Source organism: Cervus canadensis, chromosome 25 (assembly GCF_019320065.1).
Source record: "Cervus canadensis isolate Bull #8, Minnesota chromosome 25, ASM1932006v1, whole genome shotgun sequence".
NCBI classification, from domain to species: Eukaryota; Metazoa; Chordata; class Mammalia; order Artiodactyla; family Cervidae; genus Cervus; species Cervus canadensis.
In genome coordinates this window covers 30042636-30066289 of record NC_057410.1, presented here as the reverse complement: position 1 = coordinate 30066289, position 23654 = coordinate 30042636, and the positions used below count along the sequence as shown (strand labels likewise).

Below are 23654 nucleotides of genomic sequence, written 5' to 3'. Positions count from 1 at the left end.
AAGTTTCTTGACATCAATTAGAGCAGCCGGCCTGGGCTCATTAGTAGCCCGGGGTGCAGGGCTCATCAATAATGAATTCACCCCTCGCACTGCCCCCCTCCAGCTGCCTGCAAGGTCACCCCGCCCTCCAGCCAGCTGCCTCCCCTTGGTGAGCTAAGCAACCCCTCTTCTGAGACCCCTCTAACTCAGTGTCCTGGGGGTTACAGAGTGGGAGGGTGGACAAAGCTGAGGGCAAAGGGGTCTTTATCACTAATTAACTATGTCTGATGCTGACTCTGGTTTGTTCTCGGGAGGCCGCCCAGGAGGAGAAAGAATAGCAGGAGGTAGGGAGAAGTATATGTGTGTGGGGGTGTGGATAACAAGAACTGGGAAGAGCAAGCTTGGTGATATGAGGCTGGAACAGCATGGTGGTAAGTCGGATCTGGACCACAACGATAAACTCTGATGGGCTAGGAGACCCTACCTTCTCCCCCAAGGTCAGATTTAGGCACAAAGCCACAATCCCGCTAGATCTCTGGGCCTCTGGATCAGAACAAGACCAAGGCATTAGGACCCCCAGAATTTGCCCTTGAGCTGGAGCATCTTGGCAGGTACAGAAACAGATATTTTTTTCAAACCAGATCAGTGGGGTGAGGACAAGAAACTGCTGAGGCCCAGAAACAGGAACTTAAACTTCCTGTACCTTGATTAGCCATATAGTCCTAAATTTCCTGTAGAACCCAGGAATGCCACGCTCCAGTCCCCTTCCTCTTTTCTAGACTATTCCAAGACTCCAGTCCCCCCCCACCCTCCTCCCGACCTCTTCCTCCCCGCCTCCACTCTCCCTAAATCCCAAGTGTTCTAGTTCCTAGTCACACCTACTTTCCCTCTGGCTGGGGCTGGCCTGAAGCTGGCTGCTTGGCATTCTGGGAGATCCTCCTGCCCTCCCTCCTGGGGCAGGTACAGACAGGTCCAGGCTGCAGCAGCTGCATCTTCTCCAGACACCTCGCAGACTCCCAGACTCCAGCCTCATGCTGCGGTTCCAGTTGCCTGCCTTAGAATACATGCTGTTGGTGCTTAGAAAACATCCAGTGTCCTGTACTCTGCCCTGCCACCCCCACGTTCTCCCCAGCACATACAGTCTGTTCTATCCTCCATCCTCTCCTCCACCTTATCAAAGACCCCCCACCAGGCCTCTTTAGCCCAAGCTCACCTTAGTGGTGAATGCCCTGGATAGACACTCCCATCTCCACACCAATCCAGGCCATATCTACAAGGTTGAGCTTCAGTTCTGGATCTCCTGTCACCTCTGGTTGCCCTAATGATTTCAGCTGCAAGCATCTATTTCCACCTCCTTGGGTCCACTGATTGCAGTCTCTTCCCTCAGACCTTCCCTAAGATCTAGGCATTCATATCCCAGCCAGAGATCAACCTGGGATCCATCTTCAACCCCCTCATTTCACCTCTGAGACCCAGCCCTCAGGCATCCTGCTGCAGAGCCAGAGAAACAAACGAGGACCCAAACATCTCTGCCCCCACCCTCCGCTTCTGCCCAGTCCATCACTCTGGAGAGGACTCAGGTGTCCCATCCACCCTGGCCCCATCCCTCCCCACAGTATTTGGCACCCCACCCCCACCCCATATCAACCCATGGCTAGACTTCCCGCCCTCAGACTCAGCCCTTCCCGGGATCCCAGGCATCTTAGTTCCCAGCTTCCTGTGTCAGCACACGCCGTCCTCTAGATGTCCTGTTCCCCCAGCCCTGGCTGCAGCGTCACCGTAAATCCAGGAGACTTAGGGGAGGCAAGTAGAAGAGAAAGCAAGAGAGGGCGAGGAGCGGCCGGGACGCCCCTTCCTGGAGCCCTGGGCGCCCCGGTCCCCCCTCCTCCCGTCTTCACCTGCTGCGGGCTCCGCCCCCGCTCCGCCTCGGCCGGCCTCTGCTCCTCCCCCGACTCCACCCCCCGTACCCCCAGCCCGGCCAGAACGGCCCCCGGGACAGAGCGACGCGGAACCCCCGGGCGCCTGGGTCCCCAGCATGATCCTCGGTGAGTGGGCTCTGCGGCTCCAGGCTCCTGGGTCCCTCTCAGTAGGTCGCCCCCCAACCTCCCGCACCGCGGTGACTGCGGCCGCCCGTCAGCGACCGGTTCCCCCCTCCCCCTTCATCTGGCTCCACATCTGGGGGCCCCCTCCTTCCCCAAACTACCGCTTCTTCTCCCGGTAATCCTGGGAGTGGTAAAGGGGGAGGCAGAGCCGAGTGAGACCCCAGCCCCACAATGAGTATATTGCGTATTCATGAGCCTCATGAATATTATATGACTGTCTACGAGCGGCTGGGGGAGGGGGCTGGCCTTGGCCTGGTGGAGTTGAGCGAAAGGTTCTGACCCGCCCCCCCTCCTCACCCCCAGCGCCTTCCCCCACCCTTAGCTCAAACACTCCGACCCCCTTCTGGGCCCAGGATAAGAGGGAAAGGAGGAAGTGGGGGGGCGGGCGGGGGGAGAAGATGGTGGGTGTAGCTTCGAGGTGTGTGTGGTGGGAGGTGGGAACCTGAGGGCTGAAGATAAGGGGTCTGGGGAGAAGCAGGGGTGGAAACTGTCCATCCCAGGGCCCCTGCGGCTCGGATCCTGCCTCCGCAGGATCCTGCCCCAACACGCCGGGACCTGCCCCTCTCTCTCCCAGCTCTGGCGGCCCGGGCCCTTCCTTCCCGGCTTCTTTCTTCTTCCTTCCTCCCCCACCCCACCCCCACCCCTGCCTTGGGCCGAGGGGCACCAGCAGAGGAAGGGGCAACGGAGAGCATCAGGATGGGGGAGGGAGACTCCCGCGGGGCTCCGCCATCCCTTCAACCACAGCCACCCCAGCCTCATGACCTACATGGGAAGGGAGCCCCGAGTGGGGGAGGAGAGGACTCTCAAGATCCCGGCTCCAGGCCCTTGCCTCCACGATAGTCTACCGGTGGACTACTGTGCTCTGTCTTGCGACCTCTGGTCTCTGCCCTGGATAGGCCGGTTCCTGGGCCCTGTTTGTGATGGAAGATTGCCCACCAGGTCAGGCACCTGTGGGCTCCCTGCCCCCACCGGGGACACCTGGCTCCATGCTGGCGCTCCAGGGCTTGCCTGGCTCCCGCCTCAGCCCTCTGCTGGTGCCTCCTTGGCTCTTGTGCTTTTCTTCTTTGGCTTGACCCCTATTGACTCCCACTAGGGGTCTCTCTCCCCTTCTGCCCTCCTTCTTCCATCTCTTTCTCTCCCCTTCCAGTATCTCCTCACTCTCACCACTCCACATCTGCCTCCCTCCACCTGGCACTCCATCAAATCCATTAAATGAATGAGCCAACGGAGGCACGAATGACTGGTTGCTTGCCTTCCTTCCCAAGAGGATCTCTAGCAGGGAAGAGACTCCCCTCCCATCTAGACAATCCCTACCCTTGTGTGACCCCCACCAACACACTTGGTCTCAGGTCCCCAGAGCACAGGCTCTACATTCCTCCAACCTGTGCAATCCCCCACACCCTGGCCCCACCCTGGGCACGAACCCCAGAGGCAGCATCACGCTTGTCTGGGATAGGCCAGTGGGAGCTGTGCTTCTCCTGATCAGTAGGCCCTGGAGAGGACTTCTGCTAGTACCAGACCAAGACCCCACCACAGGAGGAATGCCAGGGGCCACCAATTGGACCCCCACCACATCTCCCTGAGGACAGACACTGTAATTAACTCCCTCCTTGTGCCAAGCCCATAGAGCGGTGGGAAGCCTGGTGGGCCACACACCTTAGCTCTCTTAGACAAGGAAAGAAAGAGGGAGGAAGCTGCCAGCTGGGCCTGAGGCCCATTCTAAGGTTTTCAGGTTCTAAATGCTGAGGTCCACTGAAGCTGTGTGTGGGTGTCCTGCCCAGCAGGCGAGGCCCAGCCTGCCTACTCAAGAACTAGACTGTGGGCCCAGGTTTAAGGTGGTGATTCTGGGCTCAGGTTCCCTATTCTGAGCTTTTCTTACGCTCCCCTGCAACTGGGCCCTTAGTGTGGTGTTGTGGGGGTTGGGGACATTGACGGAGGCCTTTCCAGTCAGGCTGGGGAAATTTTTGCAGGGGTCTTCCGTCTTCCTTTCCTGGCCACCTCCTCCCTTTTAGGCCCTGCCCCCGCCCAATCCACCCCAGGGTTATTAGGGATGATGTTTTGAGTAGTTGTTCATAATCATCCCCTTGTTGCTTTCATCTCTGACTTCAAAGCCTTCCCAGCACTCAGCCTGCCTCCTGCCAAGACGGGGGAAACTGAAGCAGAAGGAGACAGATACCTGAGAGCTGGTCAAGAAAGCAAGATCCAGAGGTTCCAGGCTCTCCCCCACAACCCCCCAGTTTTAAAAATGTCTGGGGTTTAAAAGAGACCAAAAGGCCTGAAGAGAAAAAAATGGATTAGAGATGAGATTCAAAACCAGATGCCAATCTCATTTCTCCTTTGGTCCCTGAGCATAATTCCCACTTTAACACAGTGTTGACCCCTTGTTTTTCACGACCATGGACCCTAACACATTTGCCACCCTAACCTCAAATCCTCTCTCTGATTTGAATCTCATCCCAGTCTGATCTCCAGACCAACACTAACCCGAAGCCCTACCCTAGCACCCTTCCTGGATCCTGTTCCTACCAGACGCTGCCACTCCCAGAGCCAGCTCACGGCAGACACTCCCATTCTTTGGCACAGGAGCTTCAGGCCCCAGGCCCACTTAAGAGAGTCCAGGGCTGGGACTCCCACCTGGTCAGAGTTTCTGGGGAAGAGAGGAAGAAAAAGACCAGCCCTACGTGGGATGGAAGGAGTCAGATCTGGCTTGGCTGTGGCTTGGTGCTGGAGGGGAAACCTGAACAAAATCAAAGTGCCTAGGGCCAGGTAGGGCGCAGAAATGGACAGACAGACATGCATCCAAGGGACTGAGACCTCACCCCCCTAAAGTGGTTGGGAACAGTCTTTAATAAGGCATTCGGCTTCTCCCAGCAGAGTTGGGTGGGGCTCTATCTGCTGGAGGTAATTACTCTAATGAGTTTCCCTCTGGAGTGGCCTGTCTCAGCCAGGCCCCAGCTCCTCCCTGCCCTGCCTGACATGGTGTACACGCCCACAGGCCTGTGCACTAGCACACACATACACACTCCAATTTGCACTCCACCTCCTCCTCCTCCTCCAAACCCCCCTGAAGTCCTCACCTAACCAGCCATCAGGAGCCCCAGATTTCCTGCTTCATTTCCTCCTGCGAAGCCCTCTTTATATTCCTGCCTTTCCCTCTTCTACCTCTAGTAAAGTATGGTGCCTGAAAGCCCTGTCTGGAGCCAGCCAGCCAGATTCAAATGCCTCACTATCTGTGTGACCTTGATCAAGTAACTCCCCCTCTCTGATCTGATGGCCGTCATCTAAAAGATGAGGGTTTGTTTATTTAGCAAACACTTATTGAGCTTTCTTTGTGGCAGGCCAGCACTGTACGTGGATTTGTTCTATCTTTTCAACAACTCCACAATGCAAGATACCATTGCTCTCTTCTGATAAAGGAGAAGTGAGACAGAGAGAGTTGAGGCAACAAGCTCGTCACCCAGCTAGTAAGCAGTGGAACCATCCACAGGGAGGCGTGTATGTACAGTGCCTGGCACACAGTGGACCCTCAGAAAGTGGCAACTGTTATTATTCCCAAGAAGGAAAGGAAAGGACTGAGGCTTGGGCTACCAGACCAAGGACCCTGTTTCTGCTCACTGGGTCCATAAGCTGCTGTCTGCCCCCTTCCACCCCAGATCTCAGTGGAGTGGGAATCTGGGAAAGAGTCCCAGGACTCTGGGAAAGAGACACATGAATCTCTAGCTGCCCTCTTTGTTTCCTTTCTTCACTCCATCCTTAGTTCCTTCCTCCCACTTCCCCTTCCCTCCCCCCACCCTTGGGCTCACATCAGTGGAAAAGATGAGTTGCTGGTCAAAGGAAACCAAGTGGTGGCTACCTCTTTTCCTCCAGCCCCAGGAAGTACGTGGAACTTGTTCTCCGTTTCCTCTCCTTGGACAAGATGGAAGCCTTGCTCATATCTTTGCTGAATTCAGAGTTAGATTGGAGCCCTTCGGGGTTATGTAGCAGAGGAAGCATTTGCTACGGAGGGTGACAGATCTTCATTGAAATCTCAACCCTGATACTTACAGGTTGTGTAATATCAACCAAGCCTTTGTAACTCTTCCGAGCCTCAGTTTCTTCATATGTCAAATGGTTAAAACCTAGTATTAGCTACCACATAGAATGGTTCCCTCAGAGATGAAACGTGCTGATACTCAGAATGCCTGGATATATTTGTTTTCCTGTTGCCTTTTGCAGAACTCACCTCTCTCCTCCGAGATGGGTGTTTGAGGGGCGGGGACCTGGAGAATCCTGAGCCAGGGAAAGGGTCAGGGAGTTGAGCTGCTGCCCTCTCTGGGGCCGGGGCAAGTGCCAGCCCCGAACCAGCTGCTCGGGGTGGGTGCTGGGTGCCGGGGACTCTGGGAGCGCTCAGGTTTCTCTCACCATTCCTGATGCCGTCCGGGGCTCGTTAAGGCTGCCCTGGCCTTGTGTGCCAGGCAGGAGGGGGTGGGCACAGAAGGGAGAAGCCACAGAGGGAACAGAGAGGAAGGGGAGATGGTCGCCCTACCCCATCAGTCTGCCCATCCCTCTTTCTCCTCTCTTGTTCTCTCTGTTTTCCGGTCTTTCTGCCCTTGTCCCTAGCGCTGTGTCCAGTTTCTCTGCGGTGTCTCTGTTTCTCCCTCATTTTACTCTCTTCACCTCTCCATTGTCCCCTAACTTCTTCTCTCTCAGCCTCTATGTCCCTTTCCTCAGTCACCTATTCCTGCTTCTGTCAGTCTTTCCTGTTCTCTCTCCCTCACTTTTATCTTCCTGTCTGTCTGTCTCTCTCCTACCCCCGACCCCGTCTCAACCCCAAGGTGAGGAGGGAATGGACATAACTTACAGACCCCCAGCTGCCCTAGGGCCAAGGCTAAGCATCCCACCCTTCTCCTTCAGCCCTTAGATGTCTGCCGCCCAAGCTCCCAGCAGCCTTAACCCCTCAGCCTCAGGGCCCTTGGCCACGCAGTCATAGCAGTGGGTGAAAAAGGCAGACCCCTCCAACCTTCCTGGACCAGCTCCCTGCCCCCAGCTGTGCCTGAGCCCTCCCCACCCCCTCCCTCTTGCCTCTGATTCCCCTAATCCCTGCTCCCCCGCCCTCCCCTCTGCCCCACTTTTCCAGGACTCTGATTGGCTGGTTCTACTGACTGGACCTGGGTGGGGGGGGCTGGCAAGGGAGGGGGCAGGGGGCAGAACCAAGGGAAGGGGACGCTGTCAGGCCCAGGCCCCTGGGGGGCCAGGGCCAGGCTACTGCCTGGGGGCAGAGGGCACCAGACACTGAAGGTATGAAAGGGGGCCGTCTCTGGAGGGAGCAGGAAAGGATCCGGGTGGGGGGGGCACCCTCTGCCCCAGTGAGGTCAAGGGAGGACGGGGCTAAGCTTGCAGCCTCCTGGGTTTGCCTTTGTTCCTGGGAACCCCTGGTGCTGGCAGGGGGTTGCTGGAGCCATGAAGGGCAGCCAGAGTTCCCTGACTGGTGGACAGTGAGATTGCAGAAGGGAGCTGGGCCAGCGGAACCCCAGAGGGGTACTTAGGGCCTTGGGGACCACCCCGTGGAGCCTGGCAGGGCTCCTCCCATGGCTCTGGGGGAGGAGAAGGTTTCAGGGAGGGTAGTGGCGTGGCTGGCCTGGACTTTCATTTCCCCTTGGGGTCAGACCCAGGCATTCCCCTCCCAGAGGCCGGTCACAGTTCCTCCTGCAGAGCCGGAGCGAACATTCCGGCAGCGACCAACAGAGGTGCCTGGGGAAGACAGACCAGTTGGGAGAAGGGGCTCTGAGAATGGTCCCAGGCAGCCCGCCTCCCAGAGCAAACCCCACTGACCCTGGACGTCGACAGTTCATTAAGAATTACAATTGGGACAAAATCATAACTCTTTGAGGAGCCTGAAAGATTCAGCAGCCCTCCTTCAAATCCAGGTCTCAATATTCCCCTCTAAGCAGTGGGATGAATCACTCACCTGACTGTTCTCCCTGGGGTAAGCTTTTGGGATTCCCTAGGGGACAGCAAAACCGGAAGAAGGGAGTGGCCAGGGGTCTGGGACTCCCAGTCCTGCTGGTCTGTCAGGCGGCCTGCAGATAAGGCCTGTGATCTTCCTGGGTTTGTAAAATGCCTGAAGGTCTTGGTGGAGGGAGGCTGGAGAAGAGGGAAGTGAAAATCACCCAGAAGGGAAGAACGACAGATCTGTACCCTCCCCCAGGCCCACAGGGCACCTTGCTCCATTGCTCCGGAGCCAGTCAGCAGGGGGAAGTGTGTGTGATGGGGGTTGGTAGCACTTCTGAGTTTGGGGGCCCCAGCTGGGGATTGGGACTGCCAGGCTTGGGTGGGGCTCCCAAGTGTCAATCTTCCTGCCCGACATAATGTTTTCTCTGCCCTTTAGGCAGCTTGAGCCGGGCAGGGCCCCTCCCTCTGCTACGGCAGCCCCCAATCATGCAGCCCCCACTGGACCTCAAGCAGATCCTGCCCTTCCCACTGGAGCCGGCACCCACCCTGGGCCTCTTCAGCAACTACAGCGCTGTGAGTAGCAACCTGCCTGCCTGCCTTCACCACCCTCCCACCACCTGGCTCCTTCTCTCTCTCGGATCCATCCCTGCCTTCTTCTCCTATTCAGTCTAATTCCTTATCTCAGGGCCCCATCCCTCACTTCTAGTCAGTTACAAGCATTGTAGACTTTCTGGTATACCATTGACAACAATATCCATAATAGCTGATAATCGCTGAAGTTCGGCTACGGGCCAGACACTGTGCTGGGTGTTTTATGTGAATCATCTCATTCAGTCCACCATCAAGAGAAGTCATGAGACCTAGATTGGGGGCTGTGATGACAAGGAGATGGAAAGAGAGACTCCACAAGGGCACAGGCAGCCTGTTTGTAAGCTCCATCTCTCTGGAGCCCACTGTTGGTGGGGGGGAGGGTTCATGCAGTAGGGCTTGAAGGGCCAGCTAAGTTATCTAGATTTAATACAATATGAAATAGGGAGACATTATCCATTCTTGAGCAAGAGGGTGAGCTGGAGAAGCAGTGTTTGAGGCAGGTGAGTGGGGCAGGGGGGAAGAGAGCAAAGGCTGGAGGACAGTGGCCAGTCAGGAGGCTGGCCCTGCAATACCAACATTTGCATTGCACTTTGAGGTTTACAAAGCATTTTGCATATCTCAGTCTTTATAGCAACCCTGTGGGGTAGCTGCCATTTTACCCTTGTTTTACAGATAAGAAAACAGTACTGACTATAAACAAGGTACTGTCCAGAGCCTGCAGGGGAGCCTGGAGAGCCAGACTGGGCCCATGACAGCAGCAGAGTGAGCAGAGGAAGGGGGAGGGGTGAGGTGTTTCCAAGGAAATGTTGACAGGCCACGGTGACCAACCAGGGTTTGGGAACCAGGGGAAAAGAGAGAGGATGAGTCAAGGATGACTCCCGGTTTCAGGCCTCGGTGACTGAGAGAAAGAAGTTACCTTGCCAGGGGCAGGGGGTCAGAGGAGGAGGCTGGCCTGGGGTGAGGCTGCTAAACTCACTTGAAGACATGGTGAGTTGTGGGTCAATGGGACACTGAGCCAAAAATGTCCAACAGACAGTTGGAACTTGGGGCCTGGAGAGTGGGCTGGAGCTAAAGGTTTGGGGAAAGTTCAGTTTTATTCAACTCAAATAACCCACCATCAAACCATATCCAGTTATGAGCATATTGAGCATCAACTATGCATCAGGCACTGCAGTAAATGGTTCTGTCGTTGTTGTTGCTTTGGCCACACTGGGTGACTTATGGGATCTTAGTTCCCTAACCAGGAATTGGACCTGGGCCCTCAGCAGTGAAAAAGTGAGTCCTAACCAGTAGATGTTTCTTTATATGTGATCTCATTTAATCTTCATCACTACCCAACAAAGTAGACACTATTATTCCAGTTTGACATATAGGAAGACAGAAACTAAGGCCCTGAAGGAATGTATCTAAGTTGACACAGTATGTGCCTAAGGTATGATTTGAACCCAGAGCATCTAACTCCAAAAGAGTTCTCTTTACACCTGCTCTTCCCTCCAAACTCTTCTCAGAGAATCCAATCAACATTTGCATTGCACTTTGAAGTTTACAAAGCATTTTTCATATCTCAATCTTTAGAGCAACCCTATGGGGTAGCTGCCATGTTATCCATGTTTTACAGACAAGAAAACTGAATACTGACTATAAGCAGGGTGCTGTCCTAGATATGAAGGAGATGTGAGGGTAAATATAACATGCTCCAGCCCTAAAGACGCTTGTATTCGGAGAAGTATAGATGTGCATGAAATGATCTACAATGCAAAACAGAGGAAGGGTTAGAAATATGGCAAAAGAGACAGTCACAAAAATTCAATTGAATGAAAAATTTTTTGAGCACCTACTATGTGCCGGGCACTGCACCAGGTGTCAGGGACACAGGACTCAGTCTGCTTGGAGAGCTCACAGTGTGGCAGGAAAGATAACAAGTTAGCATTTACCCTGTAGTGTGAGAAGAGCTGTGCTGGAGGCATGCAGCTTGTAGGGCAGCCCAAAGCAGTATCAGAACAGACTCGTTGGATGTGGTGAGGGACCAACTGGAGCTGAGCAGGGAAAAAAAAAAAAAACCAGTGGAGGAAAAAGGGATTGGAGCTGGAGCAGGTGACGTTATGATTTGGGCTTTGAAGAGTTATTAGTAGGATTTAAAAAAAAAAAAAAGAATTATTAGTAGGATTTAAAAAGGGGCCTCAGAGAATATTCCAGACTGAAACAAGTACTAGAAAAGAGCATTTGAGAAACTGCAATTGATTGGGTGTGATTGGAGCAGAAGGTGCTGAACATACTTTCCCCCCAATCTGCATACGTGATTGATACTTAACCTCAGGTCTCCCATCATTGTCCCCATTTATTTTTTGCCACACATCATGCAACATGCAGGATCTTAGTTCCCCAACCAAGGATCAAACCCATGTCCCCTGCATTGGGAGCTTAGAGTCTTCACCACTGGACAGCCAGGGAAGTCCCCTTTGTCCCCATTTTATAAATGAGGAAACACAGACTCAGAGAGGTTAAGTGATTTGCCCAAGGTCACAAAGCTACTTAGTCTATTCACTTGGATAGTCTCAGGTTTCTGACTCCCTGGATTCATGGTTCCATGGCCTCTGGTGGGAATGAGCCATTTAAAGCCAGGAGCATGGATAAGCTTGGAGAGAGTGTGACCAGGTTTTGAGCAGCACCAACTTTGGCATCAGACTGACAGACTTCGAATTGATGTTCTGAAAGTACTGGCTGTGTGACTTAGGCAAATTTACTTAACCACTCTGAATCTCAATTTTATCAGCTGTACAAGAGCAATAGTACCAACTCACAAGTTATTGTGAGAATTGTATTACATAATCATAATGCCTAGCATGAAGTAAGTTTTCAAGGTAAGCTGCTATGATTATTATGTTATTTCTATCGTTTTTATTTTATAGATGATCAGAGAGAGAAAGGTAGTTTGGCCAAGGCCCAAGCCTCGGGGAATACACAGAGCTAGGCAGTGGTAACAGGAGGAGGCTCCAGCAAAGGAAATGGAGGAGCCACAGGAGGGGGTGGGGACAGAATTGGGTTTTTGTAGAGTTGGAGAAGCCAAGCGAGAGAGCGTGGCGGGCTGCATCAATAGTGTCAAATTCTGCAGGGGAACAAGGACTGCAGAAAAGCTGCAGACAGGCCTTGGCAGTGGTGTGCAGCAGTTAAGTCCAGGGCTTTGGAGTCAGGCTGCCCAGGTTTAAATTCAAATCCCAGTTCAGCCACTTACTAGCTTATGACCTTGGGCAAATTATTTAGCCTCTCTAAACCTCAGTTCCCTCATCTATAAAATGAAGATAATAATAGTACTTACTTCCAATAGTGGTTGTGAAGATTAAATTAGATAATCCATGCAAAGAGCTCAGTCCACAGGCTGGCACATTCCAAGGGCTCAATCAACATTAGATGGTGGTGGTGATATTATTATTCATGGCAGAGCCTCTCCTTCTCTGCTGTAATACTTCCAGATCTCTCCTACTCCGGTAGTTCTTGCTCTTTAGACCCCTCCCTGCATTACTCATCCCTCTGCCCTTGAATATCCCTCACTGTCTCTCAGAGACAGCCTCTCTCCGCATCCTGGGCCCTGCTTCGCTCATCTCTCAGCCCTAGGTGGAACGGAGGGGAAGAGATCCAGAGATGAGAGAGCCGGAATCTCCTAGAACTTATCCAGAAAACGATAAGGAAGTGTTTGGGGGAGTGGGCTGCTCTGCCCTCCTGGCCCTTGTCCCCCAGTGCTGTCCCCACTCGACCGCCAGAGGGCAGCAAGTGCACGAAGCATAAGCTCTTCGGGACGCTGTTCTCCAGCAGGTGGCGGGCGAGGGGAGCAGGTGGGAAGAGGTTAGGGATAATGTCTCCAGCCTGAGGTCGCTTCAGCCCTGGGCGACCCCAGCTCCACCATCCAGAGGAGTCACTAGGAGAGCCGTGCCTGGCACCTGGCTACCTGGGCCCCGTCTCCCATCCCTAGCAGGAGAAGTGACATGTAAAGGGGGCACGGGGGCCGTGTGCAGAGGGAGCAGAGGGGTCGTCTGGGGACTCGAAAGAGAAGCTGTTAGGAGCGAGGGTGGAAGGGGTGACAGAAAGGAGAAAGGTCCAAGCTAGAGAAACAGGGTCGGCCATGGGATTCGTAGGGATATAAGCCCCAGCAAGGTCCCCCAGTGGAGGAAGCCCAGTGGGGCGTCTGGCCCATGCCGCTCACCAGGACCAGGTCTTCCTGGAACGAGTGTCTGGACATTGACACCCCGTCCTCTTCTCGCTCTAGCGACCCTTTATCCCTCCCTATCCCCGCCCCCGTGCTCGGCCCTCCCACGGCTCCGCCTCTGGGGCGGGCTCCGGGCCGGGCCGGCGCCGCCTTCCCTTCTCCCGGCCGGCCCGGCCGCACAGCCCCGAGCCACCCGGGCAACGAGCGCCGCGTCCCCGGCCTGCCCGGCCCGGCCTGGCTCGGCCTCCCCGCCCGGGTCCACCAACCCGGGCCATGGAGCCGCGTCCCCCGGGGTCCCGCAGGGTAAGCCACCCGGCCCCTCCTCCCTCCCTGGCTCCCGCCGCTGCCGCAGCGCCCCCCCACCCCAATCCCCGCCCGCCCCTACCCGACTCCCTACCTCTCCCTTCGCCTGGTCCTCGGGTTATCCGGCCCATCCCCCACGACCGCTGCGGCCCTAACCAATCTCCGGATCCCATCTGGCGCCCCCCCAGCCTGCTGCCACCATACTGGATACCCCGGCCTCTGTTTCTCAGATCCTCGAGGTCCCCCAAATCTTAAGACTTCCCATCAGGTCCTACACCTACCCTCCGATTGCCAGGCCGCTGCTCAGATCCCTAATGCAGCCCTGACCCCATCTCAGCCTTAGTCCTCTTCCTAGCATCCCTCCCCCACCAGCTTCCACCTGCTCTCTGGACATCCTCTAGCCCCCTCTCTCTCCTATTTCATCCTTCCTGCCCCTCAGGTCTCCCCATCCCCGAAATTCCACCCCCTTCCCCTTTTTGCCTTTATCTGGGGGGTATGGGAAAGTGGGGTGGTAAAACAGGGGCAGCGGTGCCATCAGATAAAGGGCAATGGAAGGAAATATAATCAGAGCCCCCCCTCGTGTTCCTGATCTGGTTTCCCCCTTCCCTCCCCCTTGCCCTTCCTGATTCATTTTGCCCCAGCTTAGTGGAGCAATTCCCTTTCATGTCTGCTGTTGGAGGGCAGGTGGGAGGGGACTGTTGTGTGGACTTTTCCAGACAGCGTCTAGGCCAGAATCCTAGGGAAGGGGCTCTGGAGTGGGATGGGCTCTCAGAGACGCTGGCCCCCACCCTCCCCAGAGAGCCATCATCTAGGTCACCAGGGCCTCTTGACCTTGGCCTGGAGCAGCACTTCGGTGGTTCACATTCCACCTGCGCAGGGATTGGGCCCAGGAGCCTTCACCTTCAGCCCAGTGTCTCCTCACTTCCCGGAGGACAGGGTGGGAAGGACCCACCTGGCTGGGTTGCTGCCCTCTTCTCTGCTTACCCCCACCCCTAGCTGGTGTTCATGGACTTAAACCTGAGGAGTGGGGTGTGCGAAGGAAAAGGCTCTCTTCCTGCAGGGAGGACCCAAGTGGGGGAGGGACTATTGGCAGGGATGGATGTTGGGACGGTCAACTCCCAGGTCATCCTCAGGGCACTGGTCCTCAGCCACCCTGGGGAGCAGGCTGAGGTGCTGGGTGGGGCACAGACAGAACCCGGGGCCTCTCTGTCCCCCTCTCCTTCCCGCTTCTCTCTCCCTACAGTTTTCTTTGACTTACGTTTCCTGGCCCAGATTGGGTTTCTGTTTGGGCTGAATTCCATTCCCCACCCAGCATGTGAGGATGTCCAAGAGCTGAGGGGATCCCTGGGGCAGGGTTGGGGGTCCCTGATTAGGGAGGACTGTCGGCTAGGGGCTGAGAGTCGAGTGCAGTCATGTGTCTCCTCTGTGATTAAAGCCTGTCTCCAACTTGGTCTGTCTATCTTTCTGCCAAACACATCATACATTCACACCGATAAACACACAGCTGAAGATTGCACAACCTGACCATTCATGGCTTCAGCAGAGCCCCCGACACAGAAATGTTGATCCATAAATGATGTACACACAGCACGTGACACGCCTTCACACTCCACCCCTGCACAGATTGATCATAGCCTGCCTAGACACACACAGACACACCCAGTCTTCCCCTGTTTGGCTTTCCCCCAAAAAGGACCCAGGCTTCCAGGAGGTGAAGAGTCACTGAGGGGCTGCTTCCAGCCATGTGCAGGCCAGGCAACGGACATTTGTCTGTCAGCCTGGTTATCTGAACCTGGCTCCTGCCTCTGCTACTGCCAAGTGGGGTGGCCTATTTCACAGGGATGCTGAAGCCCCTTTCTTGACATTAACCCCAAGCCGCCAGTGAGACAACTGAGGGGAGCAGAGAGGAGCCAGGATGTGTGGGCTTTCCAGACCGCCTTCTTCACCCTGCTCCATGCTCCTGTCTCTCACCACTGCCTCCTTGGGAATCATGAAGACCTGGGCACAGGAAGGGCCTCGCCTAAGGAGCTATGGACCCCCCCAGTCTCCAGCAATGTTTTTTTCCACTTAATCCTAGGAGATAAGGTTTCAGCTCTCATTTGGTTCTAAGCTTATAAGAGATCACCCAGTCCTGCACAACCTCAGCTGCATTCCAGGCTCGCCTCTCCCTGGCCACTGAGGGGCCAGAGGGAGGAGGAAGAGCAGGGAGGCAGTTTTCATGCCTCTGGGCCCCTGGCTTCATCCCCTGATAGCAGAACGCTTCAGAGAGAAACTCCCATCCTCTTCCCTCCTCATGTGAACTCTTGGCAGGACACGGCAAAGACATCTGCTGATCCAGGGTGGGGGCAGAGGCTGTTCCTAATCCCGCCCAGCCCCACAGCCCTGCCCTAGAAGCCCTGTGACCAGAGAGAGGGAGTTCAGAAGATGCCTGGGCTTCCTCAGGCCAGCCAGGCTTCTTAGCTTCCCCTTATTCCTCGTTATTCACTGGAGCCACCTACTCTCGCCTGAGTTCTTTTACTCCCTCTGGAAACTGCTACTCCTAAGAGGTCCAGGGAGTGAGCATGTCAGGGCAACCTGGGGCCCAGAGATGGGAAGCTAGGAACATCTGTCTCCTTGACTTGGCTTGGTTGAAAGGCTGGAAAAGACTTTAGCCGAAGGCCCTAGGATCTGGGATGCTTTGGGGACTTCCTAAGTGGGCCTCTGGTGGATTAGCTCAGGAAAAAGGTCAATGTGACAGGATTCAATCTTCATGGTATAACAGATGGACGCAGGAGTCCAGGTTCGAGTCCCAACTCTGCTACTAACGCATGCTGTGACCTTGGGCAAGCCACTTCTACTTTCTGTCAAATGGGAGTATTGGGCCAGGGGCTCTCTCAGGGCTCTTCCAGTGCTATGAAGACTGGGCTGGGAGAATCAGGGAACCGAGGCTCGGGGCCTTTTGGCCCACTGAAGAGTGGGGAGGAAGCTCTGGGCACTTTGGTTCAGCCCAGCTGCTGCCACTGGGGTTATGATGGACATGAGCTTGTGCTGGGGTCCCTGGCTTACCCCAGCCTGCCTCCACAGATGGACCCTGTGCAGAAGGCTGTACTCTCCCACACTTTTGGGGGACCCTTGCTCAAGACCAAGCGGCCCATCATCTCCTGCAATGTCTGTCAGATTCGCTTCAACTCTCAGGTAAGATTCTCAGCCATTCATGCATCCAGTGGGTGGGGCAGGTGGAACAGGGGCTGCGGGGCATCTTGTGGGAGGGTGGGGCTGGGAGCTCTGGGTGAGGGGTGGGGATTAAGGGGGTCTCAGAGGATACTGCAGGAGGGGCGGGACCGATGGAAGCCCTCCGGAGGGACCAGAGATCTTTCTTGGGGGACTCAATTCAACTCATAATGTTACCAGACATTCTTCCCTTGCCCTATAACTCCTCCCTCGGGGACTGAGGCATTCCTGCCTCAGAACTTCTTAGAACACAGGTGGCCATCTGTGTCCAGGTGGGAGTGTGGCCTCTGGCCCTCAGGTCTTGGGTGCAGGGTTGACTTGTGTCACTGGCCCCCCTGCAGAGTCTGTGTACCCTCCTTGTTGTTGGTTAGTTGCTCAGTCGTGTCCAACTCTTTGCGATCCCAAGGACTGAAGCCTACTAGGCTCCTCTGTCCATGGGATTTCCCAGGCAAGAATACTGGAGTGGGTTGCCATTTCCTTCTCCAAGGGATCTTCCCGACCCAGGGGTCAAACCTGAGGCTTCTGCACTGGCAGGCAGGTTCTTCACCACTGAGCCATCAGGGAAGCCCAGTGCCCTCCTTGGCCTCTGCTAAACTCCTCCCAGCACCCCCACTTCCCTCTAACCTGCTTTCCCTCTCTCTCCAAATCACACCCAAGGCCTGACCCCTACTGCTCTCCTGTGGGAAAGTCTGTCTCATGGGAGAAGCCACCCAAAACCTAGGAGTCAGAGCCAAGGTATTTGGCCTCCCAGATTATCCCCCTCTGAGGCTCCCTTTTCTATGGGTCTGTAGGGGACTCTGTGGGGTGCAGGCTCTGAGAGCTTTTGGAGAAAAACAGCACAGCCTCATTCTGCTGAGTAGAGGAAAAGAAAGCATGTTCTATTTCTCTCCCCAGTACACACATACATACACACACACACACACACACACACCATGCTGCCAGACTGCACACCACTGCCCCACCCTGCGCTGTCAATCTTTCCCTGCCTATCCACACCTTTTATTTCTACTTTACCCTGTCTGGATATTCTTGTGGTTCCAGGATTGTGTATTCTTAGCAGAGGGTGGATGCAGGGTGGGGGTGGAGCCAGGACCAACTCAGATTTAGACTTCACCTTGACCTTGACCCCAAGAACCCCCTCTCCCAATCCTGGCTCCACTCACTGTGAGACTGGAGGGGCCGGGGCCCAATGGTAGGCAGCCCTCCTCTGTTTCTGCCCTCCCTCACCCCCCCACCCCCACCCCCGACCAAGCAGCTCTGTTTTGACAGCTGTCTCTGCTGCTGTCTCTGTCTCCAGAGCTGGGCTGGGGGCCAGGGTCCTCCAGGGTGTCCACAGAGGCCTCAGGGAAAATGAGACCCGGGGGGAGTATTCAGGGTAGAGCCCAGGCTTCAATGCTCCTGGGACTCCCAGCTTGAGCATGGAAGCAGCAAGGCTGGATGCTGGGGCCAGGGGACACTGGCGCAGAAAACCCCGGGGTCATAGGAGATGCAGGCTGGCTGGATTGCTCGGCCCCTACCATTTCCCCTATTGGTGTGAGTGGGCTTCCCAGGTGGTGCTAGTGGTAAAGAACCCGCCTGCAAATGCAGGAGACATAAGAGACTCAGGTTATGTCTCTTCCCTGGGTCGGGAAGATCCCCTGGAAAAGGGCATGGCAACCCACTCCAGTATTCTTGCCTGGAGAATCCCATGGACAAAGGACCCTGGCTGGCTACAGTCTATGGGGTCACAAAGAGTCGGACATGACTGAAGCAACTTAGCACGCATAGACTGGGTTCCCTTTCTCTCAGCCCTGGACAAGGTGGGAAGCCTGAGTCAGCAGCCAGGCCCTGGGTGAGGTGGTGGGATAGAGCCTGGGCTAGATGGGGACCCAGGTTCCCCACGACTGAGCCCCAGGAATAATCAGGGCTCCTCGGCGTGGGGCTTTACATATCCCCAGTGTGGGGACAACTTTTACTGCAGCCCGCTGAGGCCACCCCAGGATCTGACAGATCCGTGGGGAGAACATTCAGATGAAAGGTGCTCTCAGATTCCCTTCTCTTCCTCCATCCCTAAAGAGCCAGGCTGAGGCACACTACAAGGGTAATCGCCATGCCCGAAGAGTCAAAGGCATCGAGGCTGCCAAGACCCGAGGCAGGGAGCCCAGCGTCCGGGAACCAGGAGACCCAGCTCCCCCAGGCAGCACCCCCCAAATGGAGATGGTGTAGCCCCCCGTCCAGGTAAGTCCAGCATCCCCACACCCTTCAGCAGACCTTGTCTCCTCCATTCTGTCCCCACTCCCAAAACTCTCCTCTGCTTTCATCTCTCTCTTCCTCAGCCCCCACCCCACCCCCACCCAAGGTGAGTCCTGCAGCCAAACACAGTGATGCAAAATTTCCATCCTGTCACCCCCACTCCCGCCCCAGCTCCTCTCAGCAGAGTCCCCACTCTCTGTCCTCCCCACTGCCCAGTGACTCAGAGAGGGGCTAGGGTGAGGCCACCTGGCAGACTTCCTCAAGAAAGAGAGAACCATCAAGTGCAGGGAGAGGCCCCTTCATCTTGGGCAGAGGAGCAGGGGAAAGAATCAAGATATCTGAGGGCCTGCCCATGGAGGCTCCCAGCTCCACCGGGGAGGACTGAGCCCAGGAAACCCAGGCAACTCCCTGGGTGATCTTGGGTAGATCTTTTGACCTCTCTAGGCCAGAATTTTCTTTCTGGGGACATGAGGGACTGAGACTTGAAGATCTGTGAGATTCTTTCTCCCTCATGGCTGATGGCCATCCTCAACCATATTCCCAGCCAAGAAACTGGAAAGAAGGAATATCAAGACAGGAAGATCTGAGCTACCCCCATCCCAGGATTACCACATCAGATGTCAGTCAGGGCCAACTCCAGGGAGACTCAGTAACCCCATGTCCTCCTTATCCTTGCCTGTCCTTCCTGCCCCATCCTAAGAATGAGAACCGGGAAACAGGTCCCCACTCTCACCACACACACACACACACACACACACACACACAGAGTCCTCAGGGATGCATGAATAGGGCAAGCAGGTGAGCTGAGTTCTAATTTGTGTTCTAGCTGCTTCTTAGCCTGAACATCTTGTGTTCATTTGGTAATGTCTTTGTCAAAGGGGGCTGACAATGGTGGTGATGTAGCTAACACTGCCTGTCTAGCACCATTCTCAATGCTTGATGTATACTACCTCACTGAGTTCCTGGGGTATCTCTCTAAGGAGATAAGGAAACCTGTCCTGCTTTTGAAAGCCAGGAGGGCCTGTCCAGATTGAGATATGAGTGTGCTGTCTGGATTGGGATGGAGATAAAGGATGGCAGAAATGAGGAAGAGAGGGAAAAAAAAAACCAAGAAAGATCCCAGGATGGACATCTGCAGGGCTCGGGAGGGGGGGTCCCCTCCCACCAGCCCCCCATCCCCACCCCCACTCCCACCCCCGGCCTCTCCCTGACCCGGAAACTGGATCGGCCACTGGAGCAAGAATGGGAGCGCTTGAGTTTCCCCTGTGCAGAGGCCAGAACCCAGTGCTGAGGACTGGGGCCTGTGCATCTTTAATCAAGCCATGAATTATAGAGCAGCCCACATCCCTGTTTCTTCCCTCTCCGGTTCTGCTGTTTCTGTTTCCCTTTCGCCATGTCTGTGTCTGTCTCTCCCAGGCTCGTCTCACCTCGCTTCGGCCCCTTCCTAGAGTTCTTTGGCATGCCTCCCCAGGGACTGGGCAGGCCTCTGAGAGGGGGCTGGCCGGGCAGAAAGCCCAGGCTGGCTGGCAGGCCTTGGAGGGGAGATTCTTTGCTCCATGCCGCTCTCCCCCTGGCTAGACTGGCTGCCGGCTTCACCCTGGCTGAACGGGAGACTGGTGGGTCCGGACCCATCAGCCATTCCCAGCTTATGGAGAGCGAGCCAGGCGTTGGAGTCTCACACCCAGCCTGCAGCAGCTGGACCACATGTGGCTCTGGACCACACGTGGCTCTGGTCCAGGGCATGAGTATATGCATGTTGTCACAGGGTGGGGACTCCTGGGCCCCTGCCCTCCAGGAAATGGGGGTAGGTCTCCTCCACATAAAGAATCTTCTCCGAAAGCTATCTGGGATGATCCCTATGTTTCTCCCCCAATGACAGTTTCCATGGAGAATGGAGTGGGTCCAGCCCCAGGATCCCCAGAGAAACAGCCTGGCTCCCCATCCCCTCCCAGTGTTCCGGAGACTGGTCAGGGTGCGACCAAGGGTGAAGGGGGGACTCCAGCCCCAGCTTCCCTGCCTGGGGGTAGCAAGGAAGAGGAGGAGAAGGCCAAGCGGCTGCTCTACTGTGCTCTGTGCAAGGTGGCAGTGAACTCCCTGTCCCAGCTTGAGGCACATAACAAAGGTATGGCCTCCCCTCCCGCAGGCCCACTGCCCTGTCCTCAGCCCGCTACTGCCCCCTACTTCTCAACTCCCGGGTTTCCAACATGCCTGACTCTCTAAGGCTCACCAGCCTGTCTCCCTCTCTAAGCATCTCCCTCATTCCTCAGCCTCTTGCCTCCTCAGTTTCCTCCCCACCCCCTCCCTACCTTATCACTTGTAATTATGACCCTCCCCTGACCCACCTTTGAAAGGGCCGCAAGGGGCTTGGCAAAGCCCCACACCTGGTGCAGCCCATCAGTATTGTCATTGGAAATGAGGGTGTTTGAGGCCTAGCAGGCCTGGAGAATTTTTCTGCACCCCTTGCCCCCTGCGGGCTCCAGGTACGAAGCACAAGACCATTCTGGAGGCCCGCAGTGGCCTGGGCCCCATCAAAGCCTACCCCCGGCTGGGGCCTCCCGCTCCCGGGGAGCCCGAGGCCCCTGCCCAGGACCGAACCTTCCACTGTGAGATCTGCAATGTCAAGGTCAACTCGGAGGTCCAACTGAAACAGGTGGGTCTGAGGCCCTCCCCAAGAATCCTCTGGAGGGCACCTGCTAAGGGGGAGGGGAGACAGAGAGCTTGGGTGAGGGCATTCCCTCGGGGTCCTCCCCTTTGGTGCCACAGAAGGGGCAGGCCCAGGTGCTGAGGTGTGAGTACCCTGCTCCCTGGCGGCGGCTCCTTTCCCCATGGCTCACGGGCCCCCACCCACTGGCCCTTACAGCACATTTCCAGCCGGCGGCACCGAGATGGCGTGGCCGGGAAGCCCAACCCGCTACTGAGCCGTCACAAGAAGCCTAGGGGCGCCGGAGAACTAGCGGTGAGGCCTGAACGATGGAGAATTTGGCCAAAGCGGGGGACCCGAGCGGGGAGGAGAGGGGATGCCGGCCGCCCTGGGAGAGGTGGAGTTGGCCAGGCCACAGAATGACTGTTCCCGCTCCCCTCCCCGCCCTCTTCCCCCTGCAGGGCACGCTGACTTTCTCCAAGGAACTGCCCAAGTCCCTGGCCGGCGGCCTGCTCCCTAGCCCCCTGGCGGTGGCTGCGGTGATGGCAGCGGCCGCAGGCTCCCCGCTGTCTCTGCGCCCGGCTCCAGCCGCACCTCTTCTCCAGGGACCGCCGATCACCCATCCCCTGCTCCACCCCGCCCCCGGGCCCATCCGAACTGCGCACGGACCCATTCTCTTCTCCCCCTACTGACCTGAAACCTGAACCCTGAACCCCCTCCCATTCAACCCCCCCCCACCTCCAGCCGGGACCCAGGCCTCCGGGCGCCCAGCCCGCCCCTCTTCCCGGCACTCCCTGAATGATCTCTCTCCCTCCCCCCCACCCCGAGGTACGGGGTTCCAGGAAAGGGGAGGGGTAGCGGGGGAGGGGGGCTTCAGAAGGGGGGGAACACCCCAGATCTCAGGGAACCCCGCCCCCTGCCCTTCCCTCTCCCCTAGAAAAGGGGGGGCCGTCTCACCCCCGAGCCCCCTTGGAGACACCCCCCCTCCCAAAAGCCATGTCCATCCAGCCCTTCCCCCCCAACCTAGCACAAAACGGGGTTCACAAGCCATGGTCGGGGTCCAGGGGGCAGAAATGGATTTTCTTGGCAATAAGCGGACTCTGGGACTCCGGCGCCCCCTACCCCCAAACTGAAGCGCTTCCGTGAACACCCCTGTCCTCCGCAGGGGGAGGGGAGCAGGCGGGATCCTGGGTCCCTCATAAGCACTTTGGTTTTACCGCCTGCAACCTCACTGTGCCCGCCCCGCATCATGCCCCAGCCCAGGTCTAGCCGGGCCCACGGGCAGCACTTGGGGGCATCTCTGGCATTTGGGTGGGACCAAGTAGATGCCCCTATAGACCCATTCCCTCACCTTCTTCCTTCCCAGTCCGGATTCCATTCTTTTCACCAGCACCCATCGCCCAAGGGGTACCAAGGGGGGCAAGGGGTGTCCAGTCCAAGCCCACCCCCGCCTCGCCTTCCGCAAAACTGTGAGCAAAAAGCAATAGAAGCCTCGCCCCAGCCCCGCCCCTTCCCGCAGGATTTGCAGTCTGTAGCCTCCCCCATCCCAGCTCCTAGACCTCAAGGCTGTCCCCTCCCACCAGACACCTCCACTGCACAATTCGGGCGGGGTCGTGACCTTCCCTTCCCCCACCCCCTGTGCTTTCCGTATCGTCAGCCCTTCCAGCACCGACCCGGGAGAGGGACGGGCCCCACTGGCCTTCCCCTCCACATCAACTCTTTCTGCTTGACGATGTAGCAACCCCGGCCCCCCACCCACGTCTTCCCCCTTTCCCAGTCCCTGACAATAAAATCTGGATTCGTTGCCCTCCGTCCCTCAGACTCAGACTCTCAATCTTTGCCTGCTGTTTGGGGGAGCAATTCCATCAGAAGGGGTGTGTGTGTGTATGATGGGGGCGGGGGGGGGGGGCGGGGAAGGGCACAGAGGAAAGAGAGCCAAGAGGAGGAGGGGGATGGGAAAACCCGGCTGGGAGGAGGCAAGATTCGAGGCTTGCGCAAAGCGAGCAATACTCCCCATCCCGCTCACCCCCACTCCGGCCCAGCTCAAGTGTCAACTTGGCCCTGGGGAATCATTTCGAGTCCAGGTCTCGGATTGCAGCCACGGCTGTTGAGAATTCGTCGCAACTCCACCAGGCGGCGACAACGACATGGAAAAGAAAACCGCGGGGCTAAAACGCTCCAGTGTGGTGTCTCGAGGTCCTAGGAGACAGGTCTCAGACCTGGTCTCAGACAAAGAAAGGATCCAGACGTTTGTGCCTCTAGTGGGAAACCCACGCCAGCGACACTCAAAGCACGGGGAGATGGGAGGAGGGACCTGGGAATCTGAGCTCTAGGCTCTACTCGGCTCCATATAAATAGTGACTTTGCGGTTAGTCCTCAACTTCCCCATCTGCAAAATGAGCAAGTTTGGGTTTCTTAAAAGTTCATTTGCTTTCATGGATCATAAACTAAAGAGCTGGGGCCG

At 56.4% G+C, this 23654-nt stretch overlaps 1 protein-coding gene across 1 annotated transcript; it reads left to right on the top strand.

Annotated features, from left to right (window-relative positions):
• Window positions 1-1664: 1664 nt before the first annotated feature.
• Window positions 1665-23002, top strand: ZNF385A (zinc finger protein 385A). The gene is given in 9 exon segments (XM_043446399.1): window positions 1665-2024; window positions 8449-8585; window positions 16171-16281; window positions 18373-18502; window positions 18505-18534; window positions 20429-20671; window positions 21030-21199; window positions 21410-21505; window positions 21652-23002. Coding segments are annotated over 9 exon segments (1158 nt in total). The 5' UTR covers window positions 1665-2014; the 3' UTR covers window positions 21883-23002.
• Window positions 23003-23654: the final 652 nt, after the last annotated feature.